Genomic DNA, 24,144 nt, shown 5'->3' with positions numbered 1-24,144 from the left:
GTTTTTATAAACGATTTGGATGTAGGACTAGAAGGTGTTTTGAGCAAATTTGCTGATGATCCTAAACTGGGAGAGGCTGTTGACTCTGTTGAGGGTGGAAAGGCCTTGCAGAGAGGCCTTTGCCAGCTTCAAAAGAGCTTTCAAAACTAACCATTTTCTTGTGGATAACTTAAGCTTAATATCCTTTGCAAAAAGATATTCCAGCAAAACCTTTCACATGAACTTAGGGTTTCGTAAAAAAAAAAAAAAAAAACAACTTTAAATACAATTGTTCAGAGGAACAGTCAAGCTTGACATTATACATCCCACAATTAAAATCGTTAGTTTTTCTGCCATCTCTATACCTTGCTAAATATGTTTATTATGAGCTGTGAGAAACAAAGTTGTGTTTTTGCAGTAGAGAATTACTTTTCTGTATTCCAAGGTAGTTGTGTAGTCATAATAAGGAGAAATGCTAAGTAGCTAAGTGGACAGTAGAAGGCCTCACTGTTCCAAAATAAGGTAGAAGCTTGAGAAAAACAGGATGAGTGGTGTGAGAACAGTAAAACAAAGGTCACAAGTTCTCAAAACATTAGAAAGGAGAAATTAAAGGGTTGAAAAAAAGAGAAATTGTACATATATGGTATAGAGGAGCATCGAGTAGCTTGTGAAACTGTAGTACTCAGCCAATGAGGAAACATGGGAGATAATCAGGCATCGGGTAACAGGGAATAAAAGGTTATGATTTGTTTACTAAAATGCGCTCCTGATTGACAGGGCGCCTGCCATTGCAATCGCGAATAAAATAGCTTCACAGAAGATCCTGTCTGAAGAAAATTATTTGAGATTTTTCTCACAGAGCTCTGTCCAAAAAAGAGCAAGACTCCTTATATCAAAGCTTAGAACCCTCCTTATTGCTGTTGACCTTCGTCATATTGCTGCTCCTAGCAATCTAGCATCCATCCAGCGGAGATGCAACAAGACCTAAACCTTAAGGAGAGCCAGCATGGTCTATCACAGTGATTTTTGAAGTTTTTCCTCTGGGAGGCTTAAGAAAGAAATCAGAATAGAAAGCCTTTCAATTTATTGTTTTATCTTATGATATCTTATGTTTTATCTTTATGATCGTTGCCTAAGCTTAATAAAACCTTACTGCCTCTTAGGATTTTCCACATGCATTTATTTGCAAACCGTGCTCCCCGAGCTGAAATGCAATGCAAGGAGTTGCCAGCTGACCGGAGCACATCGGTCGGCTCTGACTGCCTCGGTTTGAGCTCTGGCCAAAGGCACGCGGGGACTGGGACGGTTCAGACGATGCACAGGGTGGGCTGCTTGGGCAGCCCTGCACACGCAGCCCAGTTCTGGAAGGAAGCCCCCAGATAAAACGCCATTCCCTGACACAAATGGAGTGCAACTCCAGTCCACAAAGTACGAGGGGAATGGAGAAAGAAACCAGCTACGACATCATTCTGGAAAACGGCCCCGAGCTTATCTGAGGAAAGCTAAACTCCAGACTGAAAGAAGAACAAACACTTAAGAGAATGCCAGTATTGACGGTAGGGGGAAAAAAAGTGTAATAAGTCAGGAAATCTTTGTACATATAGATATGCATTTGTTTGTTGACATCTCTGCAACAAGCACAGTACCGTGGACTTGTGTTATTCTTTATCAGCTCATCTTTAATCTTCACCTTGTCTCAAACAAGGGCACAGCCAAAGCAGGAACAATGGACACTGCTAACTCTGACCATCCTCCACTCCTGCAAAGGCGTCCCAATTCAGTGAGACAGCAGACACTGAGAAGCACTACGTTAACTGCAGCAAGCTGCCAGCAGAGCAGGAGAACTAGCTTGTATCAACCATACAAGGCTGAAAAAACACAATCAATAAGTAAAATTCAGTAGAAGCAAGTGGCTAAACCAGAACGACAAGGAAACTGGAGGAAGGAATTTTGTGAAGTATTTTGTATTTTGAAAGTTACTTTCCTCCTACTATGGGAAGCGATCAACAATTGCTTCTAAAAGGATAGCTCTTAGGTGTCTCTAAGCAAGTAAGCAGATGTGTAAGTGTCAATCCAAAGAGATAACTGGGTTTAGGCTGGGAGCTCTGGTGCTGAGTCCCTACACAGATGACTCAGGAAGGCTCAGCACAGAAAAGGTTTAAAGAAAAGCAAGTGTTACTTGCTTAAGGTTTAGTGTTATAGTTAGTGTTACGTTTAGGGTTGATTGGAAAGAGAGAAGGCGCAGAGTCCTGCTGTGTGTGGGGTTGCGTAAAGGCTCCCCAAGGGAGTTCAGGTGTACGCAAAGGCTTCCGTTGGGAGCACTTTTTAATGAAAGAACCTTGCAACATACTTTTTTTAGGGTCATAATTGGCAGATTAACACTGCACCAGAGCAGAAAGGCCAGAGCACCAGCTGCTGTGCCACGGCTCGAGCAGGGAGCCTGCCCTGAGCCAGACAGACCTTGATGCCATGCAGCAGGTATCTCCTGGTACCATGTCACCCCCCTATCATTTCCAAGAGACAAAGAAAGGAGACTGTCGCTTCCTCCTGAAAGATAGATGCCTCCAGATTGTAGCCACTCGACAGCTCCACTGAAATTCATCAGTTCTGACTTGAAATGAAAGCTGTAATAAATCTCCCTGTTGAATAGGAGATCAAAGGCAGATCATTAGAGCTCTTGGATTACCCTGTCAGAGTGCACTTCCATCAGCTGCTACGCTGCCAGGTCCCCTGTGTCCAGAATGGCCCTTTCAATGGTGGTGTTTTGACTCTAAAGAAAAGGACAATTTCCCTCTGAAGAGGCCTGGGCTGTGACCTTGTCCTCTGCCCACCTCTCCCCGGCCTGCTTTCAGGGAGCTTGCTCTGCACAGCTCATGGCCACGTCCCTGGCAGCCCCAGCACTGTGGCCCTGGTGAATGTCACTGCACGGTGCGGATGTGAAATTGCTCCCACGGGGCAGAGGAGCTCACTGCTGGCCTAGCCCTGAGGGCCACCCATTCCCCACATCGTGAGAACCTTCCATGTATTTGTCACAGGCAAGAAAAGTCTTCCCCAGGTTCTGCGGATGATCAGTTGCCCTCCTTTTATCAAAGATAGAGTTCATACAGACCCTGGCAATGCTTAGTGGGACCAAGTGTCTATATTAGCCCTGGCTCTGGAGATGCATATAAGGATATCATGCTGATTTCCACTCTGACCAAGGTGAGTCTTAGTGAAGGGTTTGCTGACTTGTGCCCACTAGAGATCAGGAGCAATCCCTATCTAACCCTCTTCAAACATTTGCTGGTAGCAGCCTGTGATAGGGCCGCAGTTTTCATGGGCAGGACAAGGAAAGTTGCCCCTCTTTCCTAAACCTGTGTGAGCTAACCCCTTCTCTCTGGGGTCCCCTGGCCTTCCTCCTCTCATTTCAACCTCAGTAGTGGTCTCCGTGGTGCCACATCCAAGCTGGCATTTGCTTGTAGGTGCAGGGGAAAATCATGTAGCAGGAGCAAAAGGCAAGTGGAGCGCTGGCAGTGACGTCCTATCAGACATACAACTGCTTGTCCATTCTTCCTGGCTCCTCGGTCCTGCCAGGAATTATACTCTCCCAGCCTAATGCTGATTTGGTGAGACAGTTGTTCCTGAGCCAGCTGGAGGGATGCTGGTCAACCCACCTCCCAGCACCAGGGAAGTACTGCGCCCATCTGTTTCTCCTAGCCTGTCACTGTTTGCATAGCCCCAGCAGGCCAACGTGCAATGGACGTGGCATGAGGGACACCCCTTGTGCTTGCCCCAGCCCAGGGAAGTCACGTCTCCATCATCAGGCAGCTGCTTGGAAGGAGGTGTTGAAAAAGCACCTGGCTCTGCAGGTGGCTGGAGTCTACCCACCAGGAGCACTCAGAACTTACCAAAAGGAAAGGGAAAAAAAATACAGTCTAGTCAGATGCACAGCAAAGGGACTGTGATCCCCAAGAAGCCACCAGTGAGTCCTTGGTGTGATGCTCAGATTTGAGGGGATCCCTGTGCACATACGTATGCTCCTGTGTGTACCACAACATGATAAAATCCAGTGACATTTCCAGAGCTGCAGCTCAACAGCTAGAGATGCAATTTGAAAGATCATGTACATTGTTTAATTTCTCTAATGGTGCAAGGTGAGTTGGTCTTTTCCAATGCCCAGGGTGGCACTGATGGATTTTCACCACAACCGGCTGACAAAAGACCAGCTGAAGCTCCTCGCCGCCACAGGTTGGACCCACAGCTTGGCTCCAAGCGTAGGTGTTGCAGAGCTGGGCCAGGCTCACAGAGGGGTGGGGTTTATCTCCCTGCAAAACGCATTGCAGGAGACAGAGAGAATTATATTCCTGGGGAGAGATTTTTATGCTGCTATGGGAACTCAGACCAGGTTTGCTGAGCTTAGCTCTGACTTGAGGGACCATAATAAGTCCATTAGCCTCAGAGGAGTTATCCCAAGCACACAACTCTATCTATGGTACCTAATCTTACAGCGGACTAAAAACTGAGAAGATGTAGTGAGTGAGTGGAAGTGAGTGAGAGGACGTGGCTGTGATGTGAAAATACACACTGAAGGGGGAAGCAGGCTCATGGGGGACTTGTTTCACCATTTGAAACGCGTGCAGCTGCCTTTCTGTCCAGGATGTGGCACCCTGCAATATCACTTTAAAGGGTGTCCAGAGACAGGGTAGATGTGACGGGAATGTCACATCACAGGGAGAGTCCCACAGATTAGGTGTCCTGTGATGTGGGGTACCCCAAGCTTTGGGACAGCCACAACTCTAGGTTTCTTCAGAATACAGTATGCCCCCCAACATGGGATGTCTGGCATCTGCAAGTGTTGATAGAGGATGCCCTCAGTAGTCTCACTGAGGCTTGCCTTTATTAGGCTCCAGACCAGCTGCAGAGAAGGGCCAGCAGCTGGAAGGGGCAGGATAGAAAGCAACAAAAAGGGACCCAGTGCTGGAGTTGTGTTATCCCGAAAGGGATACAGGCAAAAGAAAGCCTAGACACACAGCAGGGCTAACACTTTGGTTTCCTCAGCCTGTAAGGAAGTCCTACCTGTCCTCACCCTCCTGTACTGCTGAAGCAGACCTAAGCCAATAACAAAGTTCCTGGCATCCTACAACCCACCACCGCACTGGTTGCCATCAGCTGCATAGCAATGCTGTTCGCTGCTAAAAAGGGAAAACTCTCTCCTACCACTGAGAAATGGATGAGTAAGAATGGCTTATTTATTTGGACTTTCAATAAAACCTTGACAGCATCCTGCACTGGGGGATATGAAATCCTACAAGCCACATGGTTATGCACAAGGACACCAGAACTTGTGTGTTTAATAGGTCTACTGAAATGTGGCAGATAGGAGTATCTGGGTTAGTTGATGAGAGAGGCTGTGAGGAGCTGCAGTGGGATTTCACTGCTAACAGAAACCCATTTCACTGCAAGGGAAACATGGTGTTGATAAATGGAAGTTCATGCATGCTACAGGTTATCATCTGACCTACTCCTGTGTATTACCGAACTCGCTATGCTCTGTAACCGTGCTCAAAGAAGCCCTTTTGGCATTAGGGAAAGGAAAATAAATGCTATCAGTCCCCTCTGAGCCACAGGAACCCTGCATCTATCTAATTGCATTTCATAATGGATTCAGCAAACCATTAATTATCAGATTATATTTTAGGAAACTGCAGATAAAAAAGGCTTTATGAAATTTATGCTTAAAGGGACCGGTGTGCTGCAACGAATTTGTCACATCATCCTGGCACCAAAGAGGCAAGCTTTACTTCAGGTATCCGAATGCATTTTACAAAGCAATGTCCTGTGTGCCACGGGGAACAGCTATCGACAGTCACTCAGACAGAAATACCTTCGTTAGCAACAAGCCCTTGGTAACTGTATTAAACACCCAAGCAACAAGGGGCCCTGGCTTACAGGCACAGCTCCTTCTTCCTTGGATGTGGCAGCTTTGTCATCTCCTCCCTGAATTAGAGAAAGGGTGGAAGGTCTCAGGGCTGTTGTCTGCTCAGAAAGAGGATGTGGTTGCCCAGCCCGTGCTATGACCCTTCTTTGTAATGCACAGTCACCTCCAAAGTGTGGATGAGATTAGACCTGCACTGCGCCAGGTATTACCTAAATGGCTGCAGAGCCATTTAACCCAATTCCCAAAGAAGACTCCACTCAAGTAGAAAAGCCCAATCAGCATCTCTGCACTAGGGTACTTTTCCAGCTGGCTCAGTGGTAGCAAGATAGTAAAGGGAAGAGAAACAGACAAAACAAAGCAGCCCTTCCTCACCCTGCAGAGTAACTGGCATCTGTGAGAATATCACTGATTCAGCCATAAAAAACTCCCTTTTTTCTACCCTAAATTCTCAGGACAGCTTTTTCTCTCGTTTCACAAGCCTACCCTATCTCAACTTCATTCTAGGCTGCGCTACTCTCCTCCTTTCCACCCTGCTCAGGGCAGTGGAGGACCACACATGAAGAAAACCCATTTCCCATCTTCCTTCCTGCTGCTTTATTTGTCATGAGCTGGGAGGGATGGCTGGTCCCACTCACCCAAGCCAGCAGCTGCTGACTGCAGGGACAGTGAGACTTCCCAGGTCCTTACGAAAGTCTACAAACCTCTTCTGTCCTTGGCCACGCTGTGCTTGCTACGTGCCATTCAGACCTGCTTTTCCACAGAAACCATGAATCTCCCAGCTAGAGCACCATTACTAGGTATGGCTCCTGAACTAGTCCAGTGTATACCAGGTGCCACACATGGGCACCCACTGCTCACTCTCCTCTCGTTTCTTCACAAATCAGAGTGACTTTGTCATCAAACAAGTCCTCCATAGTCACTGGCACCAGCTCCAAGCCAGCTTGGCTCACTTGGGATTCGGGCAATGTCACAAAGACTTGGGAGCCAGCAACCTGGGATTCATCAAAAGAGATGATGCGTTCTGCTGCTCCTTCCTCTGATGTCTGAATCACCTGTATAGAAGACAAAATGGAGTGAGACACTTAAAGCATCACTTTCTTTGCAATCGCTTTGCTACACACATCTTTCCTTCTTTCCTGGCCTTGTTCCAGCAATAACATTTAGCTTCACACCAGAGGACTGCAATTACAATAGGCGTGAGACTAATGGTAAACTCTAAGCCACACACACTAATGATGCAAAAGAGAAAACAGAAGAACAATTTAGATAACTCTCTCCACAAAATTGCTATAATTTAGCTCCATAAGCAGTCATAGACAATAAACACACTATGATTACACACTAGAGGAATGCCAGCCCAGGGGATCTTACACACTAGGCTCCCTCATCCAAGGAGCTATTCTCCACTGATGGCTGAGGTCTTAAGAAAAAGAGTCTGGGTTCAGGCCTAGCATTTGGCCTCCAAGAAAACAGCTATCATCTCACGGGGTATGTCATCTAGCTTTTAATAGCCTCTGAGTAACCAGGCACCTCTGCACACACTGTCAGTCCCTCTCCCTCAGCTCCCAAAAAACAGTTTACAAATGTGAGTTGCAGTCTGTGAAGAAGGAAGCACGGAGGTAAAGAAAGGGACACTGATGACTGGCATCCAGCTAGGCTGGAGTCTTTGCCCTTCCCCACACAGACTGCAAGTGCTAGAGCATCTGCATCAAGCTCCTTGCCTTCAGCACAGAGCACTCAAACCCTAAAGCACTCTGGGCTTAGGGGCTTATGTACTGGTTCCTTCTAAAAAGGTGGAGTCAGGGAGCAAAAGTGGTGACAGGAATCACAGAATGGATTTGGGGAAGAACAAGAGGGTTGGAAGGAGTGTATGGATGAATCCGGGGGCTGCAGCACAGAGCAGTCCTTACCTGCACAATCTGGGCTGTGGCAGCTTGGGCCTCTGTGAAGACCACCTTGGGATGCTCAACACTGTAGTGCTCCTCCAGCTCACCCTGGGAGGTGAAGAGTTCCCCACAGAGTCCACAGGCAAAGGTGTTCTCTGTCTGCTTGAAGTGCTCACTGGTGACACGGTGCTGCAGGGCCCCTGGGAAGCAGGAGGCAGCTGAGCAGTACAAGTAGCGAACCCTGGTGGCTCTGAGCTTGGGGTGCAATGGTCAGGGTCAGCCCAAGAGCACAGGGAGCTGCAAATGGCCAGGATGTGCAGGACTGAAACCTAGCTGGGACTCACTGCACGGTGTGTACCAGTGTCCCTTCTCCCTAATACCCCACTGTCTAACACTCTAGACAGGTTGTGGCCCCTTGTTGATCAGGCGTGCAACTTTCCTGTTTCAACTTTCCTGTTTCAACCATTACCAACTCATTACCTGCCCCAGGGGCTCTCTTCTCTTTGATAGAGCTATGTAGCTCTGTATAGGTCTTCTCCTTCCTTGCTGTCCAGGTTGCTGTTGGCTGCCCTCTCCAATCTCTCTCAATTTCTTTCTCTTCCCCTGCTATACCACGCACAGGTCTGAGGACCCACCTTTCATAGCACTGTTTGTCGGTTCACTCTGCATTTGCTGCCTCACTTCACTTTTCCACTTGCCAGAAGGCCCTTTATGTGGTCTCCCCAAGTCCAGGCAGGTCCTTCTCTGTTCTTTCTGGTGCAAGTCTCCCTTTTTTCCAGTCTCCTCCTAGTTCTATCCTCCACATACTCTGGTGCTCAGGGTTCAGTTCCTTGTTCCTCTGTGCTGATGTCTCTTCACCTGCACTTAGCTCTCTTCTCTGCTGTAACGTGCAAACCCAGATCCCCCCCCTTGACTACAGTGCTTTCAGAAGCTTAACAAAAGTGTGCCAACCTCACCAAAACCAGTGCTTTTCCAGTGCATCCATATCTTCTGTTTCCTCACACTCAAGAGTCTGACATTCTTACCATGTCCATCTTCACTCCACTGCTCGTGGCTTATACATCACTCACCGATAGGAGCAGTCACTGCTGTGTACAGTACAAAGCACTGTTGGACACTCCTGGGCCACAAGATATTGTGTTACTTTTGCTGTTACTCACATTGAGTGCCTGCACTTCACGTGGACCTGCAGGAGAGCCAGCGTAGGGAAGAGTTCCTTGCACATCTCACACTCATGGAGCTTCAGATCTGCAAACAAGACCATGAAGAGAAAAGTGTGCACCCAATGTCTTCTACAAGAGTGCTTCTGGAGAAGAGTTTTGTTAATACTTTAGCAACACCACATCCACATATAGACACAGGGGGAATCTTTGGAGATAATGCTGGAAAAGGAGAGGCCAAGATCAAGTGAACTGCGAGAGGCTGAGATGAGACTAGTCCCCTGACATGGGATATAAAGAATTTACTGTACTTTGCAAGTAAATGGAATGCACAAACTTATCCTGTAAAAGTCTCCCAGAAGTCACCACATGTTTTTGCTGGCTAACAGACTGTTACCAGTGTGCTCTGCTTTGATGTGCTTTCGGTGAGCAGCAGTGCTGGCGAAGGTTTTGTCACAGGAGCTGAGCTGCAGTGAGGAGAACTTGGAGGATCGGTGATTCTGAGCTGCAAAGACATCAGGGTGGTGGGTCCGGTTGTGATACCATAAACCTGACAACTGCTGCAATGATAAGGATCAAATCATGGTTACAATCCAAAGCTGCTCCGGGGGTATTGTGACAGCAAGAAACTGTGCACAGAAAGCAGCAGCAAGAGTGGGATGGTGCTCAACAATTACAAGACACCAGCCAGACCTGCGCATCCTCCCATTGGACAGCAGCTAACACCACATTTCTGCTTCTTCATCATCCCTGAAGAGGTGAATACTGCTGAATATCTCAATATTTCGCTCACTGCATGTCCCCTTTTGACTTAAATTTCTGGTCCCTTGTAGCAATTTGCTCCCACACACACTCCCACTGAGGTATGCCACTTGGCACATGAGTATTTTTATTCCTGTAGTTCTTGGCTGCTAGAAATTGAGGTGAATAGGATTCATAAGGGTCTGGACAGGCAGGTACACAGCCCTCTGCAGTCATGGCCCATCTGCCTCCACGGATCTGCTTTTTCCCTATGGTATCTGTCTCCTCTGTGCAATTTATCCCTCTATTGACCACAGACTACTGCCCTGCTGCGCTCGGTGCATGTGGCCAGGGGAGATGTCCTGGCACCACAGCAGGCAACAACAATTTCCAGCACGTGAGACCAAACCCTTGCTGTACCAGCTCACCTGGTAGGCTTTATTACAGATCTCACAGCTAAATGGCTTTCCTCCGGCATGGGTCACCATGTGGCGCTCCAGAAGGGATGGGGCACTGAACACTTTAGCACAGGTGGGGCAAGGATGGTACTCTCGGGAGTGGACTTTGTGGACATGTTTGCGGTGCTCCTGCAGGGTAGCAAAGCTCATCCGGCACTTTTTGCAGTCATAGGGATCTTCTATGTCTGGTGCCCAGGGATACAACAAAAATACCGGAGACAAAGCAAGGAAAAAAGAAATTGAGAGGAGAATTCACAGAGGGAGGAAAGAGAAGGAAGAGTAGTGCTTGTTACTTCTTAAGTGAAAAATAATACCTAGGTTTCAGCCTACGTGTCGCTACTGCCACTCGCTTACAGGTTCCCATGGTAGATTCATGGTGGCCTGTGGTCTGTTGGAAGCCACCCCAACATTTCCTTTGGAATAATCCTACCTACAGCATCAAACCACTAAATGGTCTTGCTTTTCTTGGAAGGAAATCCCACCAAGAGACACCCAGCCAGCCTGTGGACACTAATAACACCCACACAAGTGGCAGGGACAGGTCTGCCAAGACCCCGCAGAAGCTGTGCCTCACAGGTTGGGCTGCCCAAGCCAGGGAGATGGCCAGTCACACTCACTGTGAAAGGTCCGGAGGTGGATGGAGAGCCCATTGGCTTGGCGAAAGCCTTTCCCACACTCCCGGCAGACATACGGCTTGTCCCCTGTGTGGGTCCGGACGTGGCGTGAGAGCTCAATGGACTGGGCGAACACGGCGTCACAGTACTGGCACGCGTACATCTTTCCTGCGGGGACACCCAAGGTGAAAATCTGTGCCTAACGGGGGACAGGACCTCTGCCAGGACAATGTCTAATTTCAGGGGAGAGGAAAAAGACCGTAGACTGCACAGGCTTTCCTGGGGTAGCCAGATCAACTCAATATCAAATCAAAAAGGTCCTAGAGGCCCTGGAGAAAACCACACCTGCACAGGGAATATTAAATTACTAGAGACCTCAAGTATCTGGAGGTATTACACACTGGCATGTCTCATGTTCAAAATGAATTGCCCAACTGCATCACATCCATGCAACACTGTAATGCCTGGGCATATTTATTACAAGTGATGCATCCTTTGCACCCATGAGCTGAAAGAGGCATGCCTGAGCCCTGTCTGTGGAAGGGGCTGTGTACCAGGGCAGGAGAAGCACTGACATGAAACACTATGTGAAATTCAGTCAGAGGGACAAATGGGAAAGAGCAGGTGAACCAGACAGAGGCAGCCACATCAGCTGTTTAGATCTGAAGGGACAGAGCAGTAGTAAAACAAGGAAAGCAGAGAAAGAGGGAAATCCCCTTAACAGAGGGCAAGCTTCTGACTGGGTGGCTAGTAGGAGAACCTGGGAGAGGGGGATGGAGCAGTAGCAGAGCTGGGAATGAGCAGGGACACCGGCCAAAAACATGCAGGTGAAGGAGCTAGGAGAACAGCCTGCGGCCCAGGGCTCTCCCAAAAGATGGAGAAAGAGGCCAGCAGCCAGAAGACAGATGGAGAAGCAGGGCAGAAAGGGGTAGATGGAGCATGCTGAGCCTCATGCCCCTGGGGACAGGCTCCTATGGGGAAGGCTCACCCTCAGAGTGCTTCTTCTTGGTATGGTAGGCAAGGGCTGAGGCCTGCATAAAGGTCATCAGGCAGTGCTTGCACATGAAGGGCCGGTCCCCTGTGTGCAGCCGCAGGTGGTTCTTCAGCGTGGAGTTGGCTGCGAACTTGGCCCCGCACTCCTCACAGGAGAATGGCTTCTCATCAAAATGCTCCGTCAGCTTGTGGTACTGCATCCCTGGGGACATGGGCAGGACAGCAGGGCAGCACCAGTGCCCAGCACAGGAACCCGGTGACCGCTTCTGACAGCCAGGCACCTCCCGCAGCTTCATCCCAGCCCACCTGGGCACCACAAGCTGGCCACAATGAGTGCAAAGAGACTTAACTCCTCTTATTGGTCCTGCTGTGCCAGCCACAGAATTGGAACAGCTCAGTTATTTTTGGAGGCTTTTAAATTTGCCAGTATCCCCATTTTTCCTTGATGAGCCAAGTGGAAAACCAATTAGGGAAGAACTAATCAGAAAGTAGTTGTGCTCAGTGGGAAAGGAGAAACAAGCAGAGCTGCATTTCCCACACGTGGCACTCACAGAGCTGCAGGGTGGAGGAGATTTCAGACTATCACTTTATTATATTGTTCAGGCTTCTTCACAGTGTGTGCACAGGGCCCCAGAATAAACCCCCCCCTTTTCCCACCCTGTTATCACCAACCCTACCTGATGCATGAGCAAACTCTCGGCCACAGATGTCACATGCCACAGGGAGCCGCCTTGTCTTCTTCTTGGCTATCCCCACTGCTCCACGGACCTCCAGCTGATGTTTCTCCAGCTCCTTCTTTGTGGATTTGACTTCAGTGCACTCCTTACACTGGATTTGCTTTCCTCTGGCCACCCGACAACGTTTCATGTGCACCTTTAGGCGGCAGTAGAAGTGGAAGCTCTTATCACAAGCTTTGCAGATAAAACTCTTCTTGGAAGAAGCTTTCTCTTGTGGTTCCTTCGGTTCCTTGGTCCCAGCACCTCCTGCCCTGTCCTCTTCTTTGTCCAGAGCTTCAACTTGGGACTCACTGTTCACCTTCCATTTCCTGATCCCAGGTGCCTCTCCACTTCCTTCCGTCAAAAGCCCTGTGTACAAAACCACTCCTGTTTCAGTGGTGACCAGCAGGACTGAACACCAGCCCCCTGGTTCCCCATCTCCTGAATTCTCCCATGCAGGGAGTCACCCCTACGCAGTAGGAATGGGCATGAATCAGTGGACACACTGAGACACCACAATGGTGGCACATGGCTCTGCCCAAAAGCAGTCGTGGCAATGCATGGTACAAGGCATGAAGGAGCAGTCCTTTAACTTTTCCACCCACACATACTAGGGGCTGGATTAGGTGACAAGAGCAACATTCAGATTTTCCAAAGAGCTTGCTCCTCACCTGGTGAGAACGGGAAAAATTGTTGCTTCTAAGAGTCTGCCTCTTGCTCAAACATGTGAAGTTATGGCTGTACTTAAATGTTTGAAGATCTGAATATCTGATGATACTGCCTCACTAACTCTGCCACTGAGAGTGGATATACAGCCATTAATTACAAGAAACCTCAGGAACACTTCCCAAACACAAACTCTTTGAAAGAAAACACGATCTTGCTACAACCTTTTTGAATCTTCTGGTTAGGGCCCTGAGGTATTTTAAATCACTCATTACACTCACTTCTTACAAACTCTAATGCTTTTCTGAGTCCCTGTAACACCATCATCTCAAAAAGCAAAAGCTAGAAAACTCACCTATGATCTCAGTCTACAGAAAAGACCCAAAAGGAATACACATATGGAAGAAATCAAAATACAAACAGATATTTGGCTTCTTTGTTATAATGAGCACCATGCGATTGTGTGGCCACGGAAACCAATGCAGACTTCTTTTGCCAATGCACAGGAAATTCACCCTGTATTTGAAAAACTTCATTTCTGCCTTCCTCACTACGGGAAGAGCTCAGAAAAGTTCTCCCTGCATGGTGATATCACCCCAAATTTCCAACCAACTAGAAACCAGTTGACATAATTCCAATGCTCACTGATTCAGAAATCTGAAGATGCCAAACGGTGACCCACTAACCCCTGAATATATCAAGGGAGAAAAACAGACTAAGATTGTTTTCCAGTTTGCCCTCCTCTGTCAAAACAGCACTATGCACCCTTCACCTCCAATGTCTCTTCCAACATTCCTGTGACCAACACTGTCAGTTTTTCTGATCTAAGCAAATAAGAATCTTTAAACCTCCCAGAAATGTTGAATGTTGAAAAGAGATGAATGTACATGAAGATACGAGCTTTAAGGAAACCAGAACTGGATGTGTCTAGAAGTGCTACGGCAGCAGGAGTGCAACCTGTGTCAGACTGAGGCAAACAAGAGTTTTGCCACAGACTCCAGTGGGCTACAAGCCAGCCCCTGGCCTGGCCCTCCTGCTCTTGTGCCAGTGATGCATTGTTCAGGATTACAAGGGACGTCAGCATGGTAAAGCTGTATGAAGCACCTCACAACAAGTGACTTCAGGGTCACACCAATCTCCAAGACACCCTCTTACCTTTTAGGGTACGTGACCTTATAGGAATGTAGCGTCCCAGAACCAAAATTGCCTTGGCCATGCCCCTGGCAGACCCTCTGGGGAGCTCACAGATCCTGAGGGTCTGTGTACATCAGCAATGCCTGAGACAGGAACTGCTGACTGTGCAGTCCTCTGGGACTCTGACACTTCATAGAATCATAGAATCATAGAATCATAGAATATCCTGAGTTGGAAGGGACCCTTAAGGATCATCAAGTCCAACTCTTGATACCGCACAGGTCTACCCAAAAGTTCAGACCATGTGACTAAGTGCACAGTCCAATCTCAAATTCAGACAGGCTCGGTGCAGTGACCACTTCCCTGGGGAGCCTGTTCCAGTGTGCAACCACCCTCTCTGTGAAGAACCCCCTCCTGATGTCGAGCCTAAATTTCCCCTGCCTCAGCTTAACCCCGTTCCCGCGGGTCCTGTCACTGGTGTTAATGGAGAAAAGGTCTCCTGCCTCTCGACACCCCCTTACGAGGAAGTTGTAGACTGTGATGAGGTCTCCCCTCAGCCTCCTCTTCTCCAGGCTGAACAGGCCCAGTGACCTCAGCCGTTCCTCGTACGTCTTCCCCTCCAGGCCTTTCACCATCTTCGTAGCCCTTCTCTGGACACTCTCCAACAGTTTCATGTCCTTTTTATACTGTGGTGCCCAGAACTGCACACAGTACTCGAGGTGAGGCCGCACCAGCGCAGAGTAGAGCGGGACAATCACCTCCCTTGACCTACTAGCGATGCCGTGCTTGATGCACCCCAGGACACGGTTGGCCCTCCTGGCCGCCAGGGCACACTGCTGGCTCATATTCAACTTGCTGTCAACCACGACCCCCAGATCCCTCTCTTCTAGGCTGCTCTCTAGCGTCTCATCGCCCAGTCTGTACGTGCAGCCAGGGTTTCCCCGTCCCAGGTGCAGGACCCGGCACTTGCTCTTATTGAACTTCATGCGGTTGGTGATCGCCCAGCTCTCCAACCTATCCAGATCCCTCTGCAAGGCCTTTCCACCCTCATTCGAGTCCACAACTCCTCCAAGTTTGGTGTCATCAGCAAACTTGCTCAAAATACCTTCTATTCCTACATCCAGATCGTTTATAAAAATATTGAAAAGTACCGGCCCTAAAATGGAGCCTTGAGGGACACCACTGGTGACCGCCCGCCAGCCTGACGCAGCCCCATTTACCATAACCCTTTGGGCCCTGCCCGTTAGCCAATTGCTCACCCATCGTATGATGTTTTTATTTAGCTGTATGGTGGACATTTTGTCCAGTAGGATCCTATGGGAAACCGTGTCAAAAGCCTTGCTGAAGTCCAAAAAAATCACATCAGCTGGTTTCCCTTGGTCCATCATACGGGTGATCTTATCATAAAAGGAAATCAGGTTAGTTAGGCAGGACCTGCCCTTCACAAACCCATGCTGGCTGGGACCAATGACTGCTTTGTCCCCCAGGTGAGCCTCAATAAGTTCGAGAACCATCTTCTCCATGATTTTACCAGGCACTGACGTGAGACTGACAGGCCTGTAATTGCTAGGGTCTTCTTTCTGACCCTTCCTGTAAATCGGCACAACATTTGCCAGCTTCCAGTCTACCGGGACCTCTCCAAATTCCCAGGATCGTTGAAAAATAATTGAGAGAGGTTCCGCGATGACGTCCGCCAGCTCTTTCAGCACCCGGGGATGAATCCCATCCGGACCCATGGACTTGTAGGGATCCAGGTGGTAGCAAATCCCGCACACGTTCAGGGTCGGTTGGGAGTTTGTCATCCCCACCGTCCCAGTCCTCTAGCTCAGGGCACCCTGGGTCCCGAAGCCCATCATCGGCATTGAAGACAGAGGCGAAGAAGGCGTTAAGCGTCTCTGCTTTGCCTATGTCATTGTCTGTGAGGAGACCTTCCCTATCAAGGAGCGGCCCTATGTATTCTTTAGTTCTCCTTTTTCTATTCACATATCTGAAAAAGCCCTTTTTATTTTCTCTCACAGACACAGCCAGCTTCAACTCAAGGTGTGCTTTGGCCACACGAATTTTCTGCCTACAAACACGAACGGCATCCCTGTATTCTTTCCATGACACCTGGCCCTCCTTCCAGTAGCGAAACACTCTCTGTTTCCGCCTAATCTCCATTAGAATGTTCCTGGTCAGCCACGCCGGCCTCCTGCCCCGCCTGCCTGACTTGCGATATTTAGGAATTGCTTGATCTTGTGCCTCTAGGAGGCATCGTTTAAAGAATGACCAGCACTGGTGGACATCGAGGCCTTCAAGAGCAGTTTCCCAGGGGACCTTGCTGACTAGTTCCCTGAGCAGCCTGAAGTCCGCTTTCCCCATATCTAGGGATGAGGTTTTGGTGGCACTTTTCTTTCTGTCACCGTAAATTTTGAACTCAACCACTTCATGGTCGCTTTGACCAAGGCGGCCACCAATCATCACTTTTCTCTTTGTGCTCTCTGGTGGCAAAGACATTCAGCATTGGAAGAAAAATCCTGCTGTTAATTATGGCATATTTCACAGTGAGTTCTCTTTCTCTTTCATAAGTGGTCTGCTGAGTTTGTCATTCTGGTGGCTGACTGGAGTACATGACTCCAGAAGCAAAGACCCTCTTGATGTATGACCATTCTGTCTCCCACTTCTTAGCTTAAGCTGGAAGAAAAACCCACCTACATTTTGCATGTGCCAGGGAGCACATGAAGGTTATTCAAATGTTTGCTGACATGCATGGAGCCATGGACAAAACTTATACAGGAGAGCATGGAATTTTACTTGCAGACCCTCCAATTTAACAATTGCAATGGCTGACTCGGGCCTAAGTTAAATGCCAACTGTCTTTTTTAAACACAGCATTATGCAGACAAAAACCCTTTTGTCTGGAGTTCTTGACACATCTGAGATTTGAAAATTACGCATATTTTTAAAAACAAAATCTCCCAAGAAGTGACTCTACAGAGACCTGGAAAGCAGCTATCTAGTGAAGAGATTGCTAGTGAAGAGATTGTGGAGTTGGCTGGAACAGACAAACCTTGTCCTTTTAAGCACCAGCTGCCAACAGTAAAAGCAACCCAGCTACAGAAGAGACCTGAGGAAAAAACAATAGACTTCGTATTGTACCTCCACCAGAGGAGCCAACCTATTACTTTGATGATGCTGAGTGCGGCATCAAAGGATGAAGCTTCCTCCACAGGAAGTCCTGGTGCTTGTCAAGTGGTTCAGCTCACCTACATTAGGTATCAGAAATATCTTTTCTTTCTCTCTGTGATAGAGATGTAAGAAAACCCATAGCCATCAAATGGAAATGCAAACTGCATGTGTCTCCATGGGGCACATACGTTCTTCAGAAATGTGAGATTTCCCCCGTTTTTAGTGGAAGCTCACATCTCTCAAACATGAGGTTCTCAGTTGTCATTCACATTTCATGCTACAAGCCACATGGCTATCGATCCGTAACTGCAATCTGCAACATTCAGGGCTGGTAAGCTGTGATACCAGAGTTAAGGAGACTAGTGTAAAAACTAAGATAAGGAAGTTCATTGTAAAGATCCATAGAATGTCAAAGAAAGACTGGTAACTGGCAACTCTTCTCTGATTGATTCATACAAAAACATTTTTGCCAAATAAATAGCATTTTTCCAGGGCTCTTATTTTTCATGTTGCTTCTTGCTTGATTTTGTCTCAACCTCTCCTTGGCTTGAAGCCCTGCAAAGACACTTAGTAACAGCAGTCTGCTCTCTTTAATGTCAGGGCCAGGGAAGCAGGCATTTGCCGGAGCGATTCAGCTGACTCCCCTCTGCAAGGTATCAAACAGCCAAGGTGGTCTGCATGCTCAAAGACCTGTGCAATTTTTGTTGGCTTACATCCTCTAGAACATTAGGAAGAAATTCTTCACTCAGAAAGTGGTGAGGCACTGCACAGGTTTCCCAGAGAGGCTGTGGATGCCCCATCCCTGGAGTTGTTCAAGACCAGGTTGGACGAGGCCCTGGGCAACTTGATCTAGGGGTGATATCCCTGCCCATGACAGGGGGTTTGGAACTGGATGATCTTTAAGGTCCCTTCCAACCCAAGCCTTTCTATGATTTTATGATCTCATGATTAGATAGGGACAAGAGAAGTTAAGCAGGTGACCAGAGCTTCAGTGGGGAACAGGGAAGGAATGGCAGGTAAGAAGGAATCAGCTTAACTCCAGAAATTTTCATCAGAGCCATGACCAGGCAAGAAAGCCAACTGGATTGGCAGCATCTCTTCTGGCATTGTAAGAGGGAACCTAAATCTGAACTGAGCATGAATAATGGATCTACAGTATAGGACGTCTCTCGGGAGACCATTAAGGCTAAGGAAGTCAATACGTAGGAGGAAGTTGAGGAAGAGGAGCAGAGCGTGCAACCTTCTGAGCCCTATGGCTGGAGCAGTAAGCCCAGTCCTTGATTTCTTCTATGCATGCACTGCTCTGAGCCACCCAATCCCATCTACCACCCTAATAACCTTTCCCTATTGCTCAAGAATGAGACAAGCTAATGAATGGCTACTCTCTCTCTACCCCCTCCTGGCACAGAGGGAATATTTCCTTTGTTTGTTACTGACAAACATGAAACAATGGCAAGTGTCAAAGCCAGGAGGCTTATGTTCATTCATAAAGACCAATCGTGGCTCTGACTTAAACTTTCAAACCAACCAATTACACTTCTTACCCCTAAAAAAAAGACAAGACTTTTATTAAAGACATTTACTCTAGCTAGCAAGCAGTCTGTGAGTGTTCCCAGACTGCACCGTAAGCTATGCAGCTCTAACATCACAAGTAAACAGGGATGGACTGAGCTGAACTGCTGTCTGTGCTTGGATAAAAAACACATCATGTACATCCATCAGACTATGCAGCCCCAAAAATCTGTACCTGGATGAACTGGGAAACATGATGCCATAAAAATGTGTGAGAAAACAGAATAAGCAAGTCACATTTGCATTCGAGAGAATGCAAACCTGCAGTTACTTTTCTAGCTCTCTTATCTTTTCCATTTAAGCACCAAATCCTGTTAAGCATTCTTCCTTCAAATGACGGATGCAGAGGCACAATTCAGCTCAGCCGGAAAGTATCCCACAGCTCAGGGCAGGGTCTCACACATGGTTATTGCTATGCATTTGTTTCTGGAGTTCAGGAAATTACCTTTGCCAAACTGGTACAGTATGTAACATTTCCCTACTGCTGTGGGACTCTCCTAGGGGATCATTTGCTTCACAAAGTGTATATATAGCAAAAACAAATTAAGGCATGGCGAGACAATTAACTCAGAAAATAGTCTGGGGCTACAAACTGCACCATCACTGTCATCCTTTCACAAGATAAGTGCACTCAGATGTGAGCTTTTCACAATCAGCCTGTGAAGTATCCAGACATATACAAAGTCAACAGATTATAATGCAAGTCCAAATTCATATAGATTCAACAGTATGCAACAAGAAGAATCAAAGAAATCCCACAGGTATGGATAAAAATTCTGAGAAATAGCCTAACATAGATACAAACAATGTAAATGAGTTGCTTAAATGTCTCCAGAGCAAAGGCTAGCATGGAGAATTGCAAGCACACTTAAAGAATACCAGTATGGGGTCAGTTAGTCTCCACAGCTCTCAGAAGCAGACACATTTGTCTGATGCACTTTAGCAGCTGGAGAAATTTGCACTCCAAGGCGTTTATCCAGAGATCACCCCTGGGAATTCTCCTGCAAGTACAACCCCAACATTAGAGAGCAGTTCTGTGAAACAATCTCAGACCACCAGGATACTGAGGTCCTCTACAACTCAAACTGCCCCAAAACTCCCAGTACTGTTTGTAAACGACCACAGAAGGACGAAAGCCTGTGCATTTCTTACCCACATGCCCTAGCTCCTGCATCACTGGCTGCAGGTCTGGGAAAGACTCATGGACATTGCACAGCAGCTGACAGATCTTGATGGCCAGGACAGACTTCTCCTGTGCTGTACTGAGAGCTGCTTTCAAGGCCTCTGAACTTTCCTTCTGAGCAGAAACACTCAGTAGCTACAGAAGTAAGAAGAAAACATCACATGGCAGAAATTTTGGGCTGTCAAGGGATGGGATGGTCTGGGAGTGAGGGCATGTTCACTTTTTCTGTTTCACCTTTTCTGCTGTGAACCTGCTCTGAGAAACCAGAAAAAAAAATCTTCCCAAGCAAGTCTTCGCCCTTCCACTGATATATGTGCATGAACTGAAAGAATTTCAGGATTAAACCAAGTTACAATAAATTCATTCTCAGACTTTCTGATTTAGTATTAGCTTACTTAAAACAACCTCTCCATGGAAACAGAGGTTCCTCAATGCCTTACAGAATTACAGATTTACTCAACTTGTAAATCTGTCTTTCATACACAACTTACCCTGGGCTTTTCTCTCCCTTCCCAATCCAAATCTTCTTCAGCCAGCCACTGCAAGGAGAGCTAAAGAGAGAATCTGTGTATGCCATTATGCACCTTACACTTCCAGATCTCCAACAGCAGCTAAACAGGGCAGGAATGAGCAATCACGGGTTGCTTTATGGAGAAAGCTCTCAGCTACTTACTAATGAATAGAGACCATTTATTTTGTCAAAGGGCAAACAGGCAAGGTACAATGGTGATACAGAATCACAGCATCCTCAGTACATTTTCTAGGAGTGTTTCATTAACATATTAGATAAAGCCCTCAGACAACTGACTCAAAGGGAAACCCTTTCAATCCACTGGCAGGTCTGCCTTCTCTAAGACTTCAACACCCATCCTGAACAGAAGCGATTTTTCTGTGTCTGCATATCCACATTTTTACCAACTGAAGAGCTCACTGGCAATTTATTTCACCTAGAACCTCCTGCAGATTTATATAAAACACGCAGTATGCTCTCACTTCAGCAGAGGGATGCCTCCAACTTTGAATGCCTTGCCTAAGTAATGTCCCCTGATTTCAGTGCATGCTAGGGCAGATTCTGAGCCCCAGATTGTGCTGGCTCCAAAGGCAGCTGGGGTACACACTGCATCATCCCCTCATACCTCTTTCACTGCTTCTGTGAGTCCTGCTTCCCCTGGTGCCAAGCCCTCCAAGTCCGCTCTCTGCCTAATGGCCTCCGAGATCAATTTGCTGTGCCGCAGGATGATCTCAATGGCTGTGCTTTCACTGGTGGCCACTGAAGAGGAAAATAAAAAATAAAGGTATTTACAATTACAAAACCCAAGGAGAACCTAAAGGCCTAAGCTTTTCTTAGCTAAAGGTGAGCTGTTAACAGCAAGAGTCCCTTCTTCACAGGGCAAGAAACACTCCAGACAAATTTTGGTTGAGCTAATTGCAGCACAGACATCCGGCATCAAACCCAGCAGAAATCTAGTAGACCTCACTTCTCAGTGTTTGTCCAACTTTGGGTGAAAAGATCAGGTTTTCCAAAGCACATTACTAATAAGACGCTAACAATCTCAAAAAGCAGGCATGATTGTCCCAAGATGCAGAATTTCCTCCCTCCCCTAATTCTATTCATCCCATTTTGACTTTTTGCAGAGAAACAGGCATTTCTAGGCACTATTTGCCTCATCCAAGGACACAACATAACAAGCAGTCACATGCATCATGCCCCAGAAGTGCTGATTTCTCTTCACTGTGCACAGAGGGGATGAAGGAGAAGAGTTCATGTGGAGGCAGCTACCCCACAGATGTGTGCCCATGAGCAGGTGAACCCTATCTCCATGTAGCAACCCAGAGGGATGGCAGGTACAGCCTCCCTCCCATTCACCCCAGGCCCATTAACATGAGTGTTCCTTACACTCGCATGAGTTTTTGGCAGCTATTTGGGAGGAAAAGCACAGGTTGTGTTTTCAAGCACAAAAATGCAATTACAGATTCCCACAGCTGGCAGGAAAATTCAGAGCCACAGGTCAAGGCTCTGGGGAGGACAGAGGGAGAGGCTGCACCCAGACCTCCAATTCAACCTATGTTTTCAGGCTGATGGGCCTTCAGCTGGTTTTTAGCACAGAATGGCTCTCAAGAGGTTTGGTCACTACAAAACCTTATGGTCCTTGTAACACACAAAGCTGAAAGCAAAGCAATCACATTTTTGGAAGTGCTTTTCCAGTCTCTAACCATTTGACTGTTTCACAAAAGACATTAGTCTTCCAGAGACATGCTGGAACAAAAGTATTTCCAGATGCCAAAGAAGGGAGTGTGAAAGCGTCTGTGAAACCTGCAGCTGCTGAGAGGAAGAGGAGTTAGAAAGGACCTTTTGCCAGCAGTGGGAGATGCCCAAGAAGAGCATGGAGGAGACCGAGGCCTTTACCTGACTGGAAAAAAAAATTCTGTGCCTGGTTCTTTCTGGATCTCCTCCATGAGCACGTTCAGCAGGAACTTGGCCTCTCGCACAGCCAGTAGCAGCTGCTAAACTGCAGACACCGACAGAGACTGCTCCTCAAGTGCCACGGACACAAGCGGGACAAAACCACCTGAGCCGGTCTCATGCTTCACAATCAGTTCCATCACCTTTGAAAGGCCAGCAGTCAGGTGCTACTGAGGGACCCTGTCCATCTGCCCAGCACCACACCAGTCAAGACCATGGTTTTCCCCAGACCCAGCGTTCCCTTCCTCCTGCCCTGGCAGAGACCTGGCTCGCAATACAACTCAAGTGATGACTGCTTCAAAGCCCAGCCATTTGCCAGAACACATCAGATATTTCCTTGTCTCACTCTGAACCTGAGCATCTTTCCTCAAGTCCCCAAATGAGCCATTCTTCCTTGCTGATCGTCTTCAAGCCCATTACCTGCTTTGCTCCCATTATGAAATGCTAAGGAAACTTTAAACTGAGTCCTGCTGAGGACTGCACCAAACCCAGCCATGACAGCTTGTGAATCAAGTCCTCATGACATCTTGCTCCCAGACAGGGACAAAAGCTCAGTGTCTGCTTACACATGCACGCAGGAGACTGCTTACCTCTCTCTCAGCAGGAGCTAGGCTCTGTGCAGCAGAGATCCCCTGCAGCAGTGTCTGAGGGTCTGCAAGGAGCTCCACCAAGCTTTCTTGGTATCGTCTCAACAGTTTGGCTCCATAATCCTCCAGGCTCCATTTGACTGAATGCAAGTGAACAAATAAGAACAGCTCAACGGCAGCATTTTCCCCAAAGGGCTTCAGAGCTAAAGGGGAACTGAAGACACCAAGGCAGCCAGTTCTCGCTACGTCACTAAAGTAGCCTTACTTTCAGGACCCTTGGTATCACCTTCATGAAGAGGATAAACATGACAAAAGTTATCAACACCAGCCTGTATCATTCAGCTGCTGCAAGCTGAAGCACACAGAGAGGCTCCTCAGAGGAGGTGGCTACAAGAACGCTGCAGACCAAGCCTGGGATGTCTCACTAGCAAGCTTTGTACTGGGAACACTAAGCCAGCCAAGGCAGTTTGCTGGCAGAGCCCTGGAAATGAAACAGGGTGTTGCACTAGTCAGCCATGTCACAGCAATACCACAGGTACTCCAGACTTTTGAGTCAGGTGCTATCACTCATTCAAAACTTCTCCAAATCAAACAAAGACAATGCAGAATATCCTGTGCACACACCTACAGAAACAGATACTTGGCACCCTAAAGAGAAACAAATTGTCTTCCAAGTCCTGGTCTCAGGAGAGAGAAGAAAGAGAGAAGAGAAGAGAGAAGAAAGTCTTTAGTTTTCAAGTAGAGTAGGTAAATGTGTGGTCTTGTATCTGAAGACAACACCTCAAGATGTTTTTCAATCTCTTCCGATGCCCTGGCAGCAAGGAGATGTCATTACTAACTCTTAATTGTGGTTTCATCTAAAGAGGTTTTAAAGTGAGAATCTTTGATCCACTCAGCCATGATCAA

At 47.5% G+C, this 24,144-nt stretch overlaps 1 protein-coding gene across 1 annotated transcript in view; it reads right to left on the bottom strand.

The window, feature by feature from the left end:
* Window positions 1-5,570: 5,570 nt before the first annotated feature.
* The window catches only part of LOC310883116 (zinc finger and BTB domain-containing protein 40-like), a 35,770-nt gene continuing 17,196 nt past the window's right edge, over window positions 5,571-24,144 (bottom strand). Inside the window, 11 exon segments of the mRNA XM_083802957.1 lie at window positions 5,571-6,948; window positions 7,807-7,982; window position 8,943; window positions 8,945-9,030; window positions 9,340-9,502; window positions 10,112-10,326; window positions 10,759-10,923; window positions 11,744-11,950; window positions 12,426-12,833; window positions 20,157-20,322; window positions 21,324-21,457. Coding sequence (XP_083659083.1) covers window positions 6,751-6,948; window positions 7,807-7,982; window position 8,943; window positions 8,945-9,030; window positions 9,340-9,502; window positions 10,112-10,326; window positions 10,759-10,923; window positions 11,744-11,950; window positions 12,426-12,833; window positions 20,157-20,322; window positions 21,324-21,457 — 1,919 coding nt within the window. The 3' untranslated portion in view covers window positions 5,571-6,750.

Source organism: Anser anser (assembly GCF_964211835.1).
Source record: "Anser anser genome assembly, chromosome: 17".
Taxonomy (NCBI): Eukaryota; Metazoa; Chordata; class Aves; order Anseriformes; family Anatidae; genus Anser; species Anser anser.
This window is presented reverse-complemented; position numbering and strand designations above follow the sequence as displayed.